Source organism: Mobula birostris, chromosome 25, assembly GCF_030028105.1.
Source record: "Mobula birostris isolate sMobBir1 chromosome 25, sMobBir1.hap1, whole genome shotgun sequence".
Classification (NCBI taxonomy): Eukaryota; Metazoa; Chordata; class Chondrichthyes; order Myliobatiformes; family Myliobatidae; genus Mobula; species Mobula birostris.
In genome coordinates this window covers 10,647,831-10,665,863 of record NC_092394.1, presented here as the reverse complement: position 1 = coordinate 10,665,863, position 18,033 = coordinate 10,647,831, and the positions used below count along the sequence as shown (strand labels likewise).

General features: G+C 46.2%; 1 protein-coding gene across 8 annotated transcripts in view; it reads left to right on the top strand.

The window, feature by feature from the left end:
- The window catches only part of LOC140187559 (multidrug and toxin extrusion protein 1-like), a 69,010-nt gene that overhangs the window by 30,400 nt on the left and 20,577 nt on the right, over positions 1-18,033 (top strand). For 5 of the 8 annotated variants that reach the window (XM_072242972.1, XM_072242969.1, XM_072242966.1 and 2 more), the window contains 4 exons: positions 4,501-4,545; positions 11,533-11,630; positions 15,664-15,761; positions 17,421-17,534. In XM_072242972.1, coding sequence (XP_072099073.1) covers positions 4,501-4,545; positions 11,533-11,630; positions 15,664-15,761; positions 17,421-17,534 — 355 coding nt within the window. The remainder of the gene's footprint in view (positions 1-4,500; positions 4,546-11,532; positions 11,631-15,663; positions 15,762-17,420; positions 17,535-18,033) is intronic. The other 3 variants (XM_072242967.1, XM_072242968.1, XM_072242970.1) reach the window with 3 other exon arrangements.

Genomic DNA, 18,033 nt, shown 5'->3' with positions numbered 1-18,033 from the left:
GAGGATTCGAGTACAGGAGCAGGGAGGTACTACTGCAGTTGTACAAGGCCTTGGTGAGACCACACCTGGAGTATTGTGTGCAGTTTTGGTCCCCTAATCTGAGGAAAGACATCCTTGCCATAGAGGGAGTACAAAGAAGGTTCACCAGATTGATTCCTGGGATGGCAGGACTTTCATATGAAGAAAGACTGGATGAACTGGGCTTGTACTCGTTGGAATTTAGAAGATTGAGGGGGGATCTGATTGAAACGTATAAAATCCTAAAGGGATTGGACAGGCTAGATGCAGGAAGATTGTTCCCGATGTTGGGGAAGTCCAGAACGAGGGGTCACAGTTTGAGGATAGAGGGGAAGCCTTTTAGGACTGAGATTAGGAAAAACTTCTTCACACAGAGAGTGGTGAATCTGTGGAATTCTCTGCCACAGGAAACAGTTAAGGCCAGTTCATTGGCTATACTTAAGAGGGAGTTAGATATGGCCCTTGTGGCTACGGGGGTCAGGGGGTATGGAGGGAAGGCTGGGGCGGTGTTCTGAGTTGGATGATCAGCCATGATCATAATAAATGGCGGTGCAGGCTCAAAGGGCCAAATGGCCTACTCCTGCACCTATTTTCTATGTTCCTATGTTTCTGAACACAGGACAGACCAAGACTGAAAAAGTAACAAAAACCACATAATTATAACATATAGTTACAACAGTGCAACAATACCATAACTTGATGAAGAACAGGCCATAGACACAGTAAAAAAAATTCAAAGTCTCTCGAAAGTCCCACATCTCATGCAGACGGGAGAAGGAAGAAAACTCTCCCTGCCATGCCCGACTGCAGTCCGACTCTGAATCGTCCGAAAACTTTGAGCCTCCGACACCGAGTACCGAGCACCATCTCTGCCGAACGCTTCGACCCCAGCCTCGGTCACCAGCAGCAGGCAAAGCCGGGATTTTGGGGCCTTCTCTCCAGAGATTCTCAATCGCACAGTAGCAGCGGCAGCGAACCGGGCATTTCAGAAACTTCTCCAGATGTTCCTCTGTGCCTTCTCACGTCTGTCTCCCTCATTCTTCTAAATTGCAGTGAGTACAGGCCTAAAGCCACCAAACACTCTTCTATGTTAAACCTTTCATTTTTGGGATCATTCTTGAGAACCTCCTCCGGACCAACACATCTTTTCTTCAATAAGGAGCCCAAAACTCATTGGGTGCTCCAATGCCAATTCATCTCAGCAGGGAATACGTGGGTAGGAAACTTAGATTAATTTATAATTTAAATCAGGTACAGGATGTGTGTATTCCTTTTAAGGCCAATGCTTATTGCTTGGTTTCCAGTTACACTTAAACTGATTTACTGGGACAGTTTAGAGGGCAGTTAAGAGGTCTGAAATTGGCTAACTACACAGGTCCTCCCCAGCCTACAGTATGGTTGAGTACCTGGAAATTGTTCTTAACCTGAATAGTTCGCACAAGTGGGGGTGGGGGTAGTAGTGAGCAGTTCCCACTCAGCGGAAGTTGTATGCAGACGTGACTAGGAACTATAGGAACTGATAGTCTGAAGAAGCATCTTAAATTTTGATTTGTCATTCTTAATCCTCAACACCAACATCTTTATGTGCTGAGGTGTATGACGTGGCTGATCAAGATCCCATGAGCGTGACTGTTCTTGGCAAATTTTTCTACTGAAGTGGTTTGCCATTGCCTGCTTCTGGGCAGTGCCTTTACAGGACGGGTGACCCCAGCCATTGTCAGTGCTGTTTAGAGATTGTCTGCTTGGCATAACCAGGACTTGTGATATGCACCGGGTGCTTATACGACCATCCACCAACTGCTCCCGTGCCTTCACGTGACTCTGATTGGGGGGATAGGCATGTGCTACACCTTTTCCGAGGCTATTGGAGGGAAGGTGCGCATTACACCTCCTTTGGTAGAAATGTGTCTCCACCCGCCACCTAATTTTTAACATTCAATCCAATAATAACAAATTATTGAGCTTCCCTCAGGTTAATAATATTAATTTTAAATTACTTTTTTTATATAACCATGTGACCATATAACAATAACCATCTCGGCCCTTCTAGTCCATGCCAAACTCTTACTCTCACCTAGTCCCACCGACCTGCACTCAGCCCATAACCCTCCATTCCTTTCCTGTCCATATAGCTGTCCAATTTAACTTTAAATGACAACATCGAACCTGCCTCAACCACTTCTGCTGGAAGTTCGTTCCACACAGCTACCACTCTCTGAGTAAAGAAGTTCCCCCTCATGTTACCCCTAAACTTTTGCCCTTTAACTCTCAACTCATATCCTGTTGTTTGAATCTCCCCCACTCTCAACGGAAAAAGCCTATCCACGTCAACTCTATCTATCCCCCTCATAATTTTAAACACCTCTATCAAGTCCCCCCTCAACCTTCTACATTCCAAAGAATAAAGACGTAACTTGTTCAACCTATTTATTGTTTATTGAAAACAAGTTTTTAAATATAACACACAAAAAGCTAGAGGAACTCTGGAGCTCCAGTCCAGATGAAAGTTCTCGATCTGAGACATCGACTGTCCACAGATGCTGCCTGATCCGTTGAGTTCCTCAGTGGTGCGTGTTTGTGTGTGTGTGTGTGTGTGTGTGTTGGTTCAGATTCCAGCATCTGCACACTGCACACTCTTGTGTCTCCAAGGCTTTAAGTGTTCTTGCCTATTTTAAAAAGGACACTGCTACCAGCATGGACGACGTGTCTATCTGTAGACAGGATTTGCAAAAGTGGCCATCAGAGAGTTAATTAGAATGTACTCTTCCTGAGGTTGATACGGCAAACCTCCAGTTGGTGTCAAGAACAGTCATTTATAATCCTGCACCTGCTGTAATTCCATCTGACTGGTCTCTCAAACGCTCGTTATGGATTGGTATACATGCGTTGAGTGTTTATAAACTGGGAAGGACATATATACCATCAGTGGCCACTTTGTTTGGACCTCCTGTATCTAACAAAGTGGCCACTGAGTGTATGCTTGTGGTTTGCTGCTGTAGCCCGTCCACTTTAAGGTTCGACGTGTTGTGTATTCAGAGATGCTCCTCTGCACACTACTGTTGTAATGCGTGGCCAGTTGAATTATTGTTGCCTTCCTGTCAGCTTGAACCAGTCTGGCCATTCTCCTCTGCCCCCTCTCACTAACAATGCAGTTTCGCCCACAGAACTGCTGCTTTCTGGATATATTTTTTTTGTTTTTTTGCACCATTCTCTGTAAACACTAGAGACTGTTATGCATGAAAATCCCAGAGGATTAGCAGTTTCTGAGATACTCAAACCACCCCATCTGGCTCCAACTATCATTCCATGGTCAAAATCACTCAGATCACATTTCTTCCCCATTCTGATGTTTAGCCTGAACAAAACTGAACCTCTTGACCATGTCTGCATGCTTTTATGCATTGCTGCCACATGATTGGCTGATTAGATACTTGCATTAACAAGCAGGAGTATCCAATAAAGTGATGACTGAGTATATATCTAAAAATGACAAACATACAAAAAATAACAGATACGCTTCCCTAGAGATGCTTGTAAACCTTATGTTTTAATGATAAACCTTTAGCCTCTTAGTTATTATTACTGTTATTAGCATTGAATACATATATCATTCAATTGTCTGGATTTAATTTCCCCAGCTTCCGCTGTGGGCTTTGAACTCTAGGTTTTTTTTATTTAGTGTGGGCTCTGGATCGCTAAACTAGTTGCCCTGAGGCTGAGAATGATTTGACCAGATTTTGGCACAGGATCTACCAGAGCAGAAGGTAGAAGGCTGAAGTGACATAGTTCAGCACATTATGGAAACCAGCCTCTCCTCTATGGGCTCTCTGTACTACTCAGTACCTTAGTAAATCAGCCAGCATAATTAAAGACCCTGCTGGACATTCTCTCTTCCCCCCTCTCCCATTGGGTAGTAGATGCAAAAGCCTGAAAGCACATACCACCAGGCTCAAGGACAACTTCTATTCTGCTATAATAAGACTATTAAATAGTTCTTCAATACAACAAGATGGACCCTTGACCTCACAATCTACCTCGTCATTGTTTTGCACTTTGTTTTCCTGCACTGCACTTTCTCTGTAGCTGCTACACTTTATTCTGCATTGTTGGTGCTTCACCTTGCACTACCTCAATGCACCGTGTAACGGTTTGATCTGTATGAATAGTATACAAGACAAGGTTTTCACTGCATCTCGGTACAAGTGATAATAATAAACCAATTCCAAGTACCAATACCAATCCCTGTTTGAGGACAGACTTGCAGAAGGGGAGGGAGGGTGCAAGGGGTCAGTCAACCTTGTATTTTGTCTGGCTTATCAACTTGAACGCTTAAGTTGGTTGGTTCAGAGGGACATGAAACAGTTCACAGGTCAGATGCCAACTCTGAAGAGAAATGTGACCTCCGCTTCATTTCTGCCTCAATACCGACCACTGTTCCATCGGCTTTCCCAACTCTTACCCTCTGTGTTTTTTTTTTTGCAGGCAACCTTTCTGTATCAACTGGAGATCCGATACCTTCAGAATCAGGTACGGTCATCCATCACCAGCTTTGAGTTTGGCCGATGTGGCTGATTTCAGTGATTGAAAAGGAAATGCTGGCAATACTCAAGAGGTCGAGCAGCATCCGGGGGAAGAGAAGCACAGCTGACGTTTCACGTCAACAACCTTTCGTTAGGATCTGGAAAAGTTGGAAACCAACATGTTTTACACATCAGAGAAGGGAGAGGAGTGGGGAATACAAAAGGGTTAGAATGAAGGTCAAGAGAGGCTGAGAGATAAAAGTGATGATGCTGCAGGAGAGAGGATACAGTGAGAGCTTGTTTAACAGAGATGGAGGAGCTGATAGGGTCAGATGAGAATGGTTTTGGAGGCATTACTGAGGAGTATCAGCAGGTCGATTCTGGAGATGAGGGGTATAGCCTTTGGGACTATACTCACAGGAATTCAGAAGAATGAGAGGAGACCTTGGACAAAGGTATAAAATTACGAAAGGGATACATGGGATAGAGGCAGGAAAGTCGTTTTTCACTGGTAGGTGAGACCAGAACCAGGGGACCTAACATCAAGATTCGGGGGAATAGATTTAGGATGGAGATGCGAGAGTAGTGAATCTGTGGAGAAAGTCTCTAGCTATCCCCTCTATCTGTGCCTCTTTATTGTCACCTCCCATCTTCCTTCACTCCAAAGAGAAAAGCCCTTGCTCACTTAATGTACCCTCATAAGACATGCTCTCTAATCCAGACGGCATCCTGATAGACTCTCTGCCCAGGGAGCAGTAGAGACTACCTCATTAAACATATTTAATACACGGCTAGATTTTTGCATAGCAGGGGAATTAGGAGTTATGGGGATAAAAGCTGGGTGGATGGAGATGATCAGCCATGATCTTATCGAATGGTGGAGCAGGTTCAACAGGTCAGGTGGCCGACTCCTGCTCCTATTTCTTATATTTTTAGGTTTTTTTGTGAAAGATGCTGGAACCCTGAGACAGAACACAGTACTGGCTTGGTATGATACCAACCGGAACAACTGGCTATCTGACATCTTTTGGGTTCAGGTGACTGTCATGTGTCCAGCCGGAGTACATGCGGAGCATTGGTCATATTTGGAACCGTACTGGAGGTTGAAGACAAAGTGGTCTTCCTTTTGGTTGGGAAACAAGGAGTGGCAATATAGAATGAAGGATACTGTTCTAAGAGGGATGGAAAGGCAGAGAGAGAAATCAGTGAAGAAGGCAGGGAAGACTGAAAAAGCGCTTCAAGTTTTGTGTCGTCATAAAAAGGGTATGTGCAATGAAAATTAGTTTTATGCGGCAGCAGCACAGCACTGCATTATAAACATGAGATAAATTAACATAAATTAACATGAATTGTACATAATAAACTGGTGCAACAAATATACAACAAAATAAACATAACAAATATGAATGCAAAATTGAGAGAGCTAAAAAGAAATGTGGTCTGAGGCAGCAGCTAATGAGGCATACAAAATTCTGGACTTTGGTTGCTGCATTATAGGAAAATGTGAAGGCATTAGAAAAAATATGAAAGATTGTCGAAAATATTTCCTGGGATTGGGGGAATTACATTTACGAGGAGAGATTAGAGGAATCTGAAAAGAAATAGCTGAGGGAGGATTTGATAGAGTTGTATACCATGGTAATATGCTGGGACAGAATCAGAATCAGGTTTATTATTGCTGGCTTATTAGGCCATTCAGCCATCGTCTGCTCTGCCATTTGGTCATGGCTGATTTATTATCCGTCCCAACCTCATTCTCCTGCCTTCTCACCATAACCTTTGACACCCTTACTAATCAAGAACCTATCAACCTCTGCTTTAAATATACCCAATGATGGCCTCCACAGCCAACTGTGACAATGAGATTCACCACAGGTTCCACAGACTCACCACTCTCTGGCTGAAGAAATTCCTCCTCATCTCTGTTCTAAAGGGACGTCCTTGTATTCTGAGGCTGTGCCCTCTGGTCCTAGACTCATCCACTACTGGAAACATCTTCTACATGTCCACTCGAACTAGGTCTTTCAATATTCTATACGTTTCAGTAAGATCCCTCTTCATTCTTCTAAACTCCACTGAGTACAGGCCCAGAGCCATCAAATGCTCCTCACACATTAACCCTTTCATTCCTGACATGATTCCCATGAACCTCCTCTGGACCGCACCCCCCCCCAATGCCAGCACATCCTTTTTCAGATAAGGGCCCCAAAACTGCTGACAGTACTCTAAGTGTAGTCTGATCAAACTCTTATAAGGCCCCAGCATTACATCCTTGTTTTTATATTCTAGTCTTCTGAAAACTAATGCGAACGTTGCACTTGCCTTCCTTGCTACTGACTCAACCTCCAACCTAGATCAGGATTCCCTAATCTTTAGGGATTCCTGCACTAAGACTCCAAAATCCTTTTGCACCTCTGATCTTTGAATTTGTTCCCCATTTAGAAAATAGTCCATATCTTTACTCCTTCCGCTAAAGTGCGTGACCACACATATCACTACACTATCCGGTCTGTAATTTCTTTGCTCATTCTCCTAATCTTCCCAAGTCCTTCTGGAGACTCCCTGCTTCCTCAACACTACCGACTTGCCGTCCACCTATCCACAGATACCGCCCGACCTGCTGAATACCTTCCATCATGCCCCACAGTGCTGTTATTTCCCCTCTCTCCTCTGTTGCTATCATCTCCCTCTGGCTACACCTCCTCAAAGCAGGTCAACTGCATTTATCAAGCCTCCACCACCCTCCCTCATGCATCACCAGTACCACTTGTGTCACTCGCTTTCTCCCGGTGTCCGTCCACTCACAGACATTTTTTTCATTCTCCCCACCCCCCTCCCATTCCCTGCAACCGAAAACATGTTTTATTTCTGACAGTGCTTCTCTCTCCAAAGAGGCTGCTTGACCTGCTGGGTATTTCTATCCTTTTCAGTTTTAATTTCAGATTTCCCGCACCTGTAGCATTTTGCTTTACTGATTTCAGTGACTGTTGCTTTAAAACAACTTGTGAAATTCTTCAGTTTCATTCCCTTTGAAGTTCAGCTGCCTTCAGGTAGAAGATGCATTTTTAAGTGCTGAGGATGCGTAGCGAGTGGATGTTGAAAGTGGAACCTGTTCCAGGTGGCACGGTGCTGGAGTAGGTTTGCCCCCCACGATTGCCCACACAGTAAGTTCCTGATCTCAGCGGTGCCTTTGCAGGGAGGCAGCAGGCGGAGGCCCGTTCCTTCCCCACAGGGAGAGGAGAGGAGAATAAAGGGCAAAATAGCCAGGTGTGGGGTTGGTGGGAAGGGAGGCCCCTTCACATCTCAAGCAGTCAGAAGCCCAGAGAGTTGTTCATCTGGCAGAGAGAAAATATCAGGAGCAGACACCAGGCCAAAGTAAATAACCTCATCCATGGACGTGATTGCCCTCATTAACTCTATTACACCACCTGCATTTAGGGCAGCAATGAAGGTCTCCATCTTGGGCTTCTTTCATCGTGTCAGTAGCTCAGTTTTCACTGCCGTCAATCACACAAGTTCTGGGTGAAGATTCAGTAATACCACCTCTCTCAGATGCAGGGTTCTTCGTTGCTGTTTCCCTAACAATCTTACTTTACCAGTCAGGGTCGTTAGCCCTGAGCTAAACCCCCGAACCTGGAGGACCAGTGGACCACTCTTAGTCTGGCCTCTACCCTTTGACCTGTTTGGCATGGGTGACCCTACCAAGAGCCAAAGCATAACGCCTTACTCCAGCCAATAGCTCTCGGGTCATTGAAGCAGGCAAGCCTCCAAACCAAGACCAGGTTGTGGTCCTCTGGAGGGCCCTCATTAACAAGCTGAGTTAACTATTCTGAGATCAGTGGCTTTTTGTTAGACTGCTCTTCACTTGGTACCCCAGTCTACAAAAGGTGTAGACGATGAACGTTCTAATGAGTCCACAGGCGCTGTGTATTTCCACCAGTCTCTTGTTTTAATGCAGTGAAGGGTACAGGCCAGCTGTGATCTCATTGAAAGGTGGAACCAGCTCGAAGGGCTGAATGGTCTCCTGTTCCAGGGTAGCCAGTGACACAGTGCAGTGAAGGGCAAATTCTGGAGGAGACAACAGGAAACAATGTACAACAGAGAGAAAAAAAAAACTTCCAGACTCTGATATTTAGTTCCCACATGCTCACTGGAGCAGATCTTCTACTGGCCCATCAGTGATGATCAGCAAGTTAGGATAGGATAGGATAGATAGGATAGACATACTTTATTGATCCCGAGGGAAATTGAGTTTCGTTACAGCTGCACCAACCAAGAATAGAGCATAAATATATAGAAATACGAAAACCACAAACAATCTAACAACAATATGCAAACTATGCTAGATGGAAATAAGTCCAGGACCAGCCTATTGGCTCAGGGTGTCTGACCCTCCACAGGAGGAGCTGCACGTTCGATGGCCACAGGCAGAAACAACCTCCCGTGACGCCCATTGTTGTATCTCGGTGGAATATGGCCGGAGTCCAACAGTAAAAAGTTCAATATCTGGTCTACAAACACGTTCCTCGATCGTAATATGACCAGGATTGCACCATCCATTGTTAACCAGAACAGCAAGCCCCCAACTCCTTTACGCTTACCGCTCTCAGTGCACTTCCGGTCAGCCCAAACAGGTATCAGTTGGTGAGGTAGCATTTCATGATTAATGTCCTGGGCGTGGATCTGTCCCGGTGTGGACCACTCCTGGGATGCTGTTAAGACCAAGACTGCCTCCGGGGCCAATCTTCCCTCATAGGACCACAGGCTAAGGTAGAGACATGGGCCATAGGCGGCAGAGGGAGAGAGAGGGTGTGTGATAGAGAGAGTGAACGAGGGGAAAAGGCAGAGAGGCACGTACAGAGGGTGAGAGAAAGACACATACAGAGGCTGACAGTGGGGTACACACCACAGTTTGCAGCATCATAACAGGCACGTAGGTACAAAGTATATTAACTATACATTAATCATAAGAGAGAGTGAAGAGAGGGAGGGAAAAATTCTAACTCTATAATGCAAGAACAGTGCAAAAAGAAAGACACAATCCATGGTTGTGCAAGAGGTGATCCATAGGCTTCGTTACTGAGATAGGGCTAGGGTTGTACAGGTCAGTTCCAGAAGTGGAAAGTAGCTGTTCCTCATCCTGGTGGTGTGGGACATTGGGCTTCTCTACCTCCTGCCCGATGGTAGAAGTGAAAAGACAGCATGGCTCAGGTGGTGGAGATCCTTCAAGATAGATGCCTAAAGCCCTGATATCAGTGGTAAGTTTCAGAAGTTTAGTGGTCGGTGATTTGGACCAGATGTGAGATGGGGCAGAGGGTGGCATCACCTCTCGGTATTCAGAATTCCCTCCTTGCATGGGTAATAGATGGAATAGAGTCGAGGAGACAATTTACACCTTTGAGCACAGCATAAAACAGGCAATATAGGTTTACAAATCAGCAGAGATTTATCACTCTAGTGACCCATCTTCCACACTACGACAAAGGCCAAGAAGAGGCAAGCTGATAGGGTTGGTAAGAAGGCGTATGCTACATTGGCCTTCATTAGTTGGGGATTTAATTTAAAGTGCCGTGAGGTAATGTTGCAGCTCCATAAAACCCTGGTTAGACCACACTTGGAATATTGTGTTCAGTTTTGGTCACCTCATTATAGGAAAGATGAGGACGCTTTAAAGAGAGTGCAGAGGAGAGTTACCGGAATTGCAGACTGCACTAGACGGCATGCCTTATGAGAATAGATTAAGCGAGCTAGGGTCTTTCTCTCAGGGGATGACAGCTGACTTGATAGATGTATAGATGATGATAGGAGGCATAGATTGAGTGGACAGCCGGAGACTTTTCCCAGGGCAGAAATAGCTAATATGAATGTCATAATTTTAAGATGATCGAAGGGAAATACAGGGAGGGGTGTCAGAGGAATTTTTTTTAGTACCCAGAGAGAGGTGATTGCGTGGAATGTGCTGCCGGGGAGGAACGTTTGTGAAACTTGGGCACAATGATGATAGAGAAATGGAGGGCTATGCAAGGAGAGAGGGTTGGATCATTTTAGAGTAGGTTAAGATATCAGCACAATTTTGGCATCAATAGTTTCTATGTTCTAAGACACTATTCAGCCCCTCATTACTGTTCCGCCATTCAGCTGGATCATAACCAGTCCCTGCTTCAGAAGTACCACATTAGCTGAGGAAAGCTTTGAGACTTCCTAAGGTGCAAAGGACTTAATAGAAATCTAACTCTTTGTACTGTCTCCCAAATTTCTTCGGGGATTGAGGTTACTGGAAGAACTTCATTGCTTTGTTTTATGAAGCAAAGACAGGCTCCCCGATGCCCATATTAGACCATAGGACATAGGGGCAGAATTAGGCCATTCAGCTGATTTATTACCCCTCTCAGCCCCATTCTCCTACCTTCTCCCTGTAACCTTTGACACCCTGACTAACCAAGAACCAATCAACCTCTGCTTCAAATATACCCAGTGATTTGGTTCCACAGCAGTTTGGAGCAGTAAATTCCACAGATTCACGATCGTCTGGCTCAAGAAATTCCTCTTTTCTAAAGGGATGTCCTCGTATTCTGAGGCTGTGCCCTCTGGTCCGAGACTCACCCACTATAGGAAACATCCTCTCCACGTCCACTCTAGGCCTTTCAATGTTCAATAGTTTCAGTGAGATTCCCCCCCCCCCCCCCCACCATTCTTCTAAAGTCCAGTGAGTTTGGTCTGACTGTTGGGCAGCCTACCCCTTGTGCTGCAGTCACTGCTACCACCTCATTATTCTCGAGGAGCCCTCATGGCCTGATGGCAATGCCCCACTGAGCCCTCTCTCCCCCACCACACCGCAGTGCCGCTGAGATCAGCTCAACACGGGGGCGGGGGGACCGGAACCCGGGGGAACTTCCACACGCTGTGCCACCACATCACATCCTGTTCGCGGTCTGTCGACTGCCCTCAAAGGCGGCAGCCAGGAGAGCTGACTTCCCTCTCGTCTGCCCTCCAGGGGATCACTTTGCCGCAAGTCTTCACGGGCCTCATAGCCAACATCTTCAACGCCTTGGTAAACTACCTCCTCCTCCACGTGCTGACTCTGGGAGTGCTGTAAGTGTGAAAAGGGGGACTTGACCTCATAATCTAACTCATTATGATCTTGTACTTTATTGTTTACCTGCACTGCACTTTCTCAGTAGCTGTTACGCTTTATTCTGCCTTCTGTTACTGTTTTACCTTAGTCAACATTCAAGTTCAAAAGTTCAAAGTAAATTTATTATCAAAAGTACATGTATGTCTCCATATACAACCCTGAGATTCATTTTTTGTGGGCATACTCTAATAACTATAATAGAATCAATGAAAGAGCACACCAATAGGGTGGACAACATGTGTGTGAAAGACAACAAACTGTGCAAATGCAAGAAAGGAAAAAAAGAAATAATATTAATAAGAAGAATAAATAAATGAACAATAAATATTGAGAACATGAGATGAAGATTCCTTGAAAGTGAGACTATAGGTTGTGGGAACAGTTCAGTGATGGGGTAAATGAATTTGAGTGAAGTTATCCCCTGTGGTTCATGAGTCTGATAACCATCAGGGGTAATAACTGTTCCTGAACCTGGTGGTGAGTGTAGTGAGGCCGCCGTACCTTCTTCCTGATGGCAGCAGCGAGAAGAGAGAATTACTTGGGTAGAGGGGTTCCCTGATGATGGATGCTGCTTTCCTGCAACAACACTCCATGTAGATGTGCTCAGTGGTGGGGAGCTCATTGAGGACTGGGCTGTATCTACTACTTTTTGTAGAGTTTTCCATTCAAGGGCATTGGTGTTTCCGTAGCCGGCCATGATGCAGTCAGTCAATATACTCTCCCCCACACGTCTGCAGAGGCTTGTCAAAGTTTTAACTGCCGTGCCAAATCTTTGCAAATTCCTAAGGAAGTACAGGTGCTGCCGTGCTTTCTTCGTAACTGCACTTACTGGGCCCAGGACAGGTCCTCTGAAATGATAACACCGAGGAATTTAAAGTTGCTGATCCTCTATCTCAGTGAACTGTGTGATTAATTTATCTGTGTGAAGAGTAGGCAAGACCAAGGTACATGTGACAATAATAAGCCAATTCCTATTCCAGTTCCCAGTGCACCTACTCTCACTTAAGGATGTCAAACCTGTAACCCATGGAGAATCAGACATATTAACACTGACATATATTGTGAAATTTGTTGTCTTGTGACACCACTACAATGCAAAGACATGGAAAGTGCTGTAAGTTATAATAATTTATGTTGTATAAGTCGTACAGTGCTTGATGTCACAGCGATTGGGGTTCAGTTCCTGTGTCTGCCTGTAAAGTGTTTGTACGTTCTCCCCGTGATGGAGTGGGTTTCCTCCGCATGATCGGGTTTCCTCTCACAGTCCGAAGGTGGTGGGTTAGTGTTAGTAAATTGTTTGCATGCTATGTTGGCACTGAAAGTATTGCAACACTTGCATGCTGCCCCCAGCACAATTAATTGCTGAATTAATTTGACGTGAACAACACATTTCACTGTATGTTTCAATGAACATTTGATAAATAAAATAAATTTTTAATAAATAAATAGATAGATAGATAGATAGATAGATGAATAGTGCAATGGAGGTATAGTGAGGTGGTATCCATGGGTATCAGGGGCTGTTCAGAAATCTGATGGCGGAGGAAAAGAAACTGTTCCTAAAACGCCAAATGTGAGCCTTCAGGCTCCTGTATCTCCGCCCTGATGGTCATAATGAGAAGAGGGCATGTTCCCCCTTCTTCCAGTTCACTTTTGCTTTCTTGTTCTCTCCCTGTCCCCACTGGCAATGTGGAGGACCTCCCGTCTCGTGACCAATCCATGCTGTAACCTCAGCTTCCCGTTATCGGTGTTGTGTCCTGAGCACGTCTTCCTGGGCACGATTCAGGCCAACGCAACCCCAGTCTCTTAACAGTTGATTGAAACGAGGCACTGTTCCAAATGACACAAAACATGATTTGGGGGAAATAAAGACAAAAGCGATCATAAGGGGTAGTGTAGTGGTCAGCACAACTCTTTACAGTTCCAGCAACACGGATCCAATTCCCACCACTGTCTGTAAGGAGATTGTACGTCCTCCCCTTGACTGTGTGGGTTTCGTCCATGTGCTCCGGTTTCCTCCCACGGTTCAAAGACGTACCAGTTGATAGATTAATAGGTCATTGTAAACTGTCACGTGATTAGGCCGGGGTTAAGTCAGAGGATTGCTGGGCAGCACGGCTCAAAGGGCCGGGAGGGCCTACTCGGCATTGTATCTCAATAAATAAATAAATATTGGGTAAACAGTGAGTAATGCAACAAACTATAATAAAATTCATGCATTGTGGCAACTTTTTACTCTAACAATCTCTAAAGTTCAAGTTTATTGTTATCACGGGCTTATGTGCACAGGTATAAATGCCATGAAAAGTTACCTTATGCAGCAGCAGCCCAGTACATTATAAACATTATGGAATTGTGGAGACTGGGTCATTCAAAGTGTTTAAAGAGAAGGTAGATGAACTATAGAAAGAGCAAAGAATTGAGGGCTTTGGGGAACTGGTGCAGAGCAGGAATTTAGGCCTGGGGCCTAAGTGATCACATGGTACTGTGCGTCATCTTGAAGGGCTGAATTACCCCCCCCCCCAACACCCCTGTTTTGTTCTGTTTCTGTGACTTCTAGTGTTATACCTCAACTGGATGATTGGCAAGAAATCGCAGATCATACACTGCATACAATTATAAAGGAGTATATTTAAGAATGTTAACTTAACCAACCAGTTATTAAAGGAAAGAAAGAGGGAAAAAAAACAAAAAGGGCCCATTATACTTAAACAGTCACATGTGCACAGAGGAGCTCACATCTTCCAGGAGCAGTTGATTTCGATATACGCACTGCACGTTCCGAATGTCACTCGAAATCCATTTCAAACAAGCGGGCTCTCCCACGAGAGTATTGGTCCTTCCTCCTCGAAGCCATTCATCTGCACAAAGCACCTTATGCAACAGGGTCGGCATCCTCAGCCATCTTCCCTCCTGACTTCTCCCAGCTCCCGCCAACAAAGACCTCCCCACACCCCTGAACCTCACAAAAACCTCCCTGTCCAGTGTTCTCTAGAACCTTCTCCCGATGCCACCATCCTGATTGGCTGACACCGCATTCCTAAGCTGAACAACAAAGTTCAAAGCCTAACAGGCTGAAAGCAGAACAGACTGCTCTTACAGAACTGCTGACATGAAATACCTCCATGAAATCTTAACCAGGGCGTTACAGACATAACGGTATACAGCAGGGAAAGAGGAGCTTCAACCCATTGAGTCCTTGTCAATCACAAACAATTACCCACTAACACTGAGTCTGCATGAATCATTTAGAGTCATGGAATACTACAGCACAGAAGCTGGCCCTTCAGCCCATCTAGTCTATGCTGAACTATTATTCTGCTTAGTCCCATCAACAGCACCTGGACCATAGCCCAGCACACCCCCTCCCATCCATGTACCTATCCAAACTTCTCTTAAATGTTGCGATCGAACCCGTACCCATCCCTTCTGCTGGCAGCTCCTTCCACCTTCTGAGCGAAGAAATTCCCCCTCACGTTCCCCTTAGACCTTTCACCTTTCACCCTTAACCCATGAGCTCTCGTTCTAGTCCCACACAACCTCAGGGGAGAAAGCCCACTTGTACTTACCCTGTCTCTACCCCTCACAGTTTTGATTCTCTCCACCGTCCCATCAATTCCCCGTGGACTCCACCACTCCCCCTTACACTCCAGCATTGGCTTACAGCAGCCAGTAACCTGACTAACCCACATGTTCTGGAGGAAGCCGCAGTTCCCCCACGCGCTCACAGGAAGAATGCACAAACCCCACACGGAGAGCACCCAAGGCTGGGATTGAACCCGGGTCTCCGGTGATGTGAGGCATAGAAAACAGAAACGTAGAGACCCTACAGCACAATACAGGCCCTTCGACCCACAGTGCTGTGCCGAACATGTCCTTACTTTAGAAATTACCTATTATTCTCTATTATTTACCACTGTGCTGCCCTCGTTCACTGAGTAGCAACCCGGGTTTGGAAGCATTTATAACACGTCTTTTCATGCTTTCCAGGGGATCGGCTGCTGCCAATGTTACTTCTCAGTACTTCCAAGTGATTCTCCTGTTTCTGTACATTCGGAAGAAGAAGCTGTACGTGGGCACGTGGGCAGGTACGTTACTGCGTGTGCACGCACAGCTCCTTCAGCCCACAACCTTCTTGCACAGTCTCGTGGTCGACCTTACCTTTTCCTCCCACATAGCCTTCTATTTTTCTTATGTGTAAGAGTCTCTTAAATGTTCCTAATCTATCCACCTCTACTGCCGCCCGTGGCAGTGCCTGCCACACGTCTACAACTCTGAGACAAAGAAAAAACTACCTCTGACATTCCCCCTCACCCTTTCCTAAATCGCCTTAAAATTATGCCCAGTCATATATCCACCCTGGGAAAGAGATGCTGGTTGTCCACTCTACCAATGCCTCTTATAATCTTGTACCCCTTGCTAGTCACCACTCATTCTCCTTCGCTCCAGCGAGAGAAGCCCCAGCTCGCTCAACCTGTCCTCACGAGACGTGTACTCCAATCCAGGCGTCACCCTGGTAAGTCTCCTCTGTGCTTTCTCTAAAGCTTCCACATCCTTCCTATAATGAGGTGTATGGGGTGTCAGGGAGGGGTATTACCTCTGGTGGGGGAACATGTTGCTTCCTTTTCAAGGCGGTTAGTCCACCTTTGGTCCCCACCTGGCACTCAGCTCTCACCTGCGGCTCCTCGTAGCTGTTTGCATGCGACAGCGGCCACACCCCGGGCAACAGCTTCGACAAGCCGGCTAAGCCAGGTGAGGGTAGCCGACGGGTCTCAGACCCTCGGTGAGACAGGGAGTTGTCTATCCCAGCACTTGAAGACAGACTCCGGCGGATTGAGCGGACGAGACCAATGGAAGGTCCAACGGTCAAGAAGCTGGTCTCTGCAAGCGTCATGGAACGTGTAGAGCAGGACAAGACACAGAAGTCGTCCTGGTCATCCACTGCGCCTAGTCCCATCTCCAGCCGTCTTGACTCTGTCTTGCCACTGGATCCAGATGGGAATTGGGAAGAGAGGGTGAGGCTGACGCAGTGCAACTCTCCCTCACTTAAATCCAAATCACGCGCTAGTCTCGACATCATCACAATGGTGTCGAGGTCCTCATCGACGTCGACGATGGACAAACACACATAATGAGGTGACCAGAACTGAGCACAATGCTCCAAGTGGGGCCTGACCAGGGTTTTATAGAACTGTAATGTTACTTTGCCGCTCCTGAACTCATTCCCCTGACTAATGAAGGCCAATACACCATATGCCTCCTTAATCCCCAGCAATATCAAGGGCCACTGTTGGTAGGGTGCAAGGATCCCTGATGGTGTGGGGGGGTTGTTTTGCTGTTGTGTCTGTCTTGTTGTATGTTGCTTGCATGTTGTTCTGCTGAACATTGCGGGCAAGCTATGTCAGCACCAGAAGCGTGGCGACACTCACCGGCTGCCTCCAGCAAGCCTTTGTTAACACAATTGATGCATTTCACTGTTTGCTCCGATGTATGTGTGACTAATGAACCTAATGTCATCAAACCAGCCTGTCAACGTGCTCGGTAACTTTGAAGGATCTACGGACGTGGACGCCCAAGGTCCCCCTGTCCCTCCACACTGCTAAGAGTCCTGCCACTGACCCTGCACTCTGACCTCAAGTTCGACCCTCCGGAGCGGTTCAAGTGCCGGTTTCCCGGAGTCTGCTGCGGCTCGGTGCCCTTCCCCATGTTTGCCGTACTGGAGCAGTAACTCTGTCCCTTCCCCCTAGGTTGGTCAGCCGACTGCTTACAGGAGTGGGGGGGTTTTGTCCAACTCGCCGTCCCCAGCATGCTAATGCTGTGCATCGAGTGGTGGACCTACGAGGTCGGCACCTTCCTCTCAGGTAATCAAACCCCCGACTGAATGGTCCTGGCTCTTTACCATTAAGGACACTGGGAAAATTCTGTCACAGAAACCACAAGTACTCTGTCATAGAATCAGAATCCAGATCAGTTTTACTATCACAGGCGTACTCTTAGCAGCCGCTTTATTAGCTCCACCTGCGCTCCTCGTTAATGAGAATATCTCATCAGCCAATCATGTGGCAGCAACTCAATGCATAAAAGTATGCAGGCATGGTCAAGAGGTTCAGTTGTTGTTCAGACCAAAACATCAGAATGGGGAAGAAATGCGATCAAAGTGACTTTGACTGTGGAATGATTGTTGGTGCCAGATGAGGTGGTTTGAGTATCCCCGAAACTGCTGATCTCCCGGGATTTTCACGCACAAGTCTCTAGAGTTTACAGAGAATGGCGGGCAGAACAAAACACATCCAGAGGTGAGAGAGAGGTCAGAGGAGAATGGTCAGACTGGTTCAAGCCGACAGGAAGGCGACAGTAACT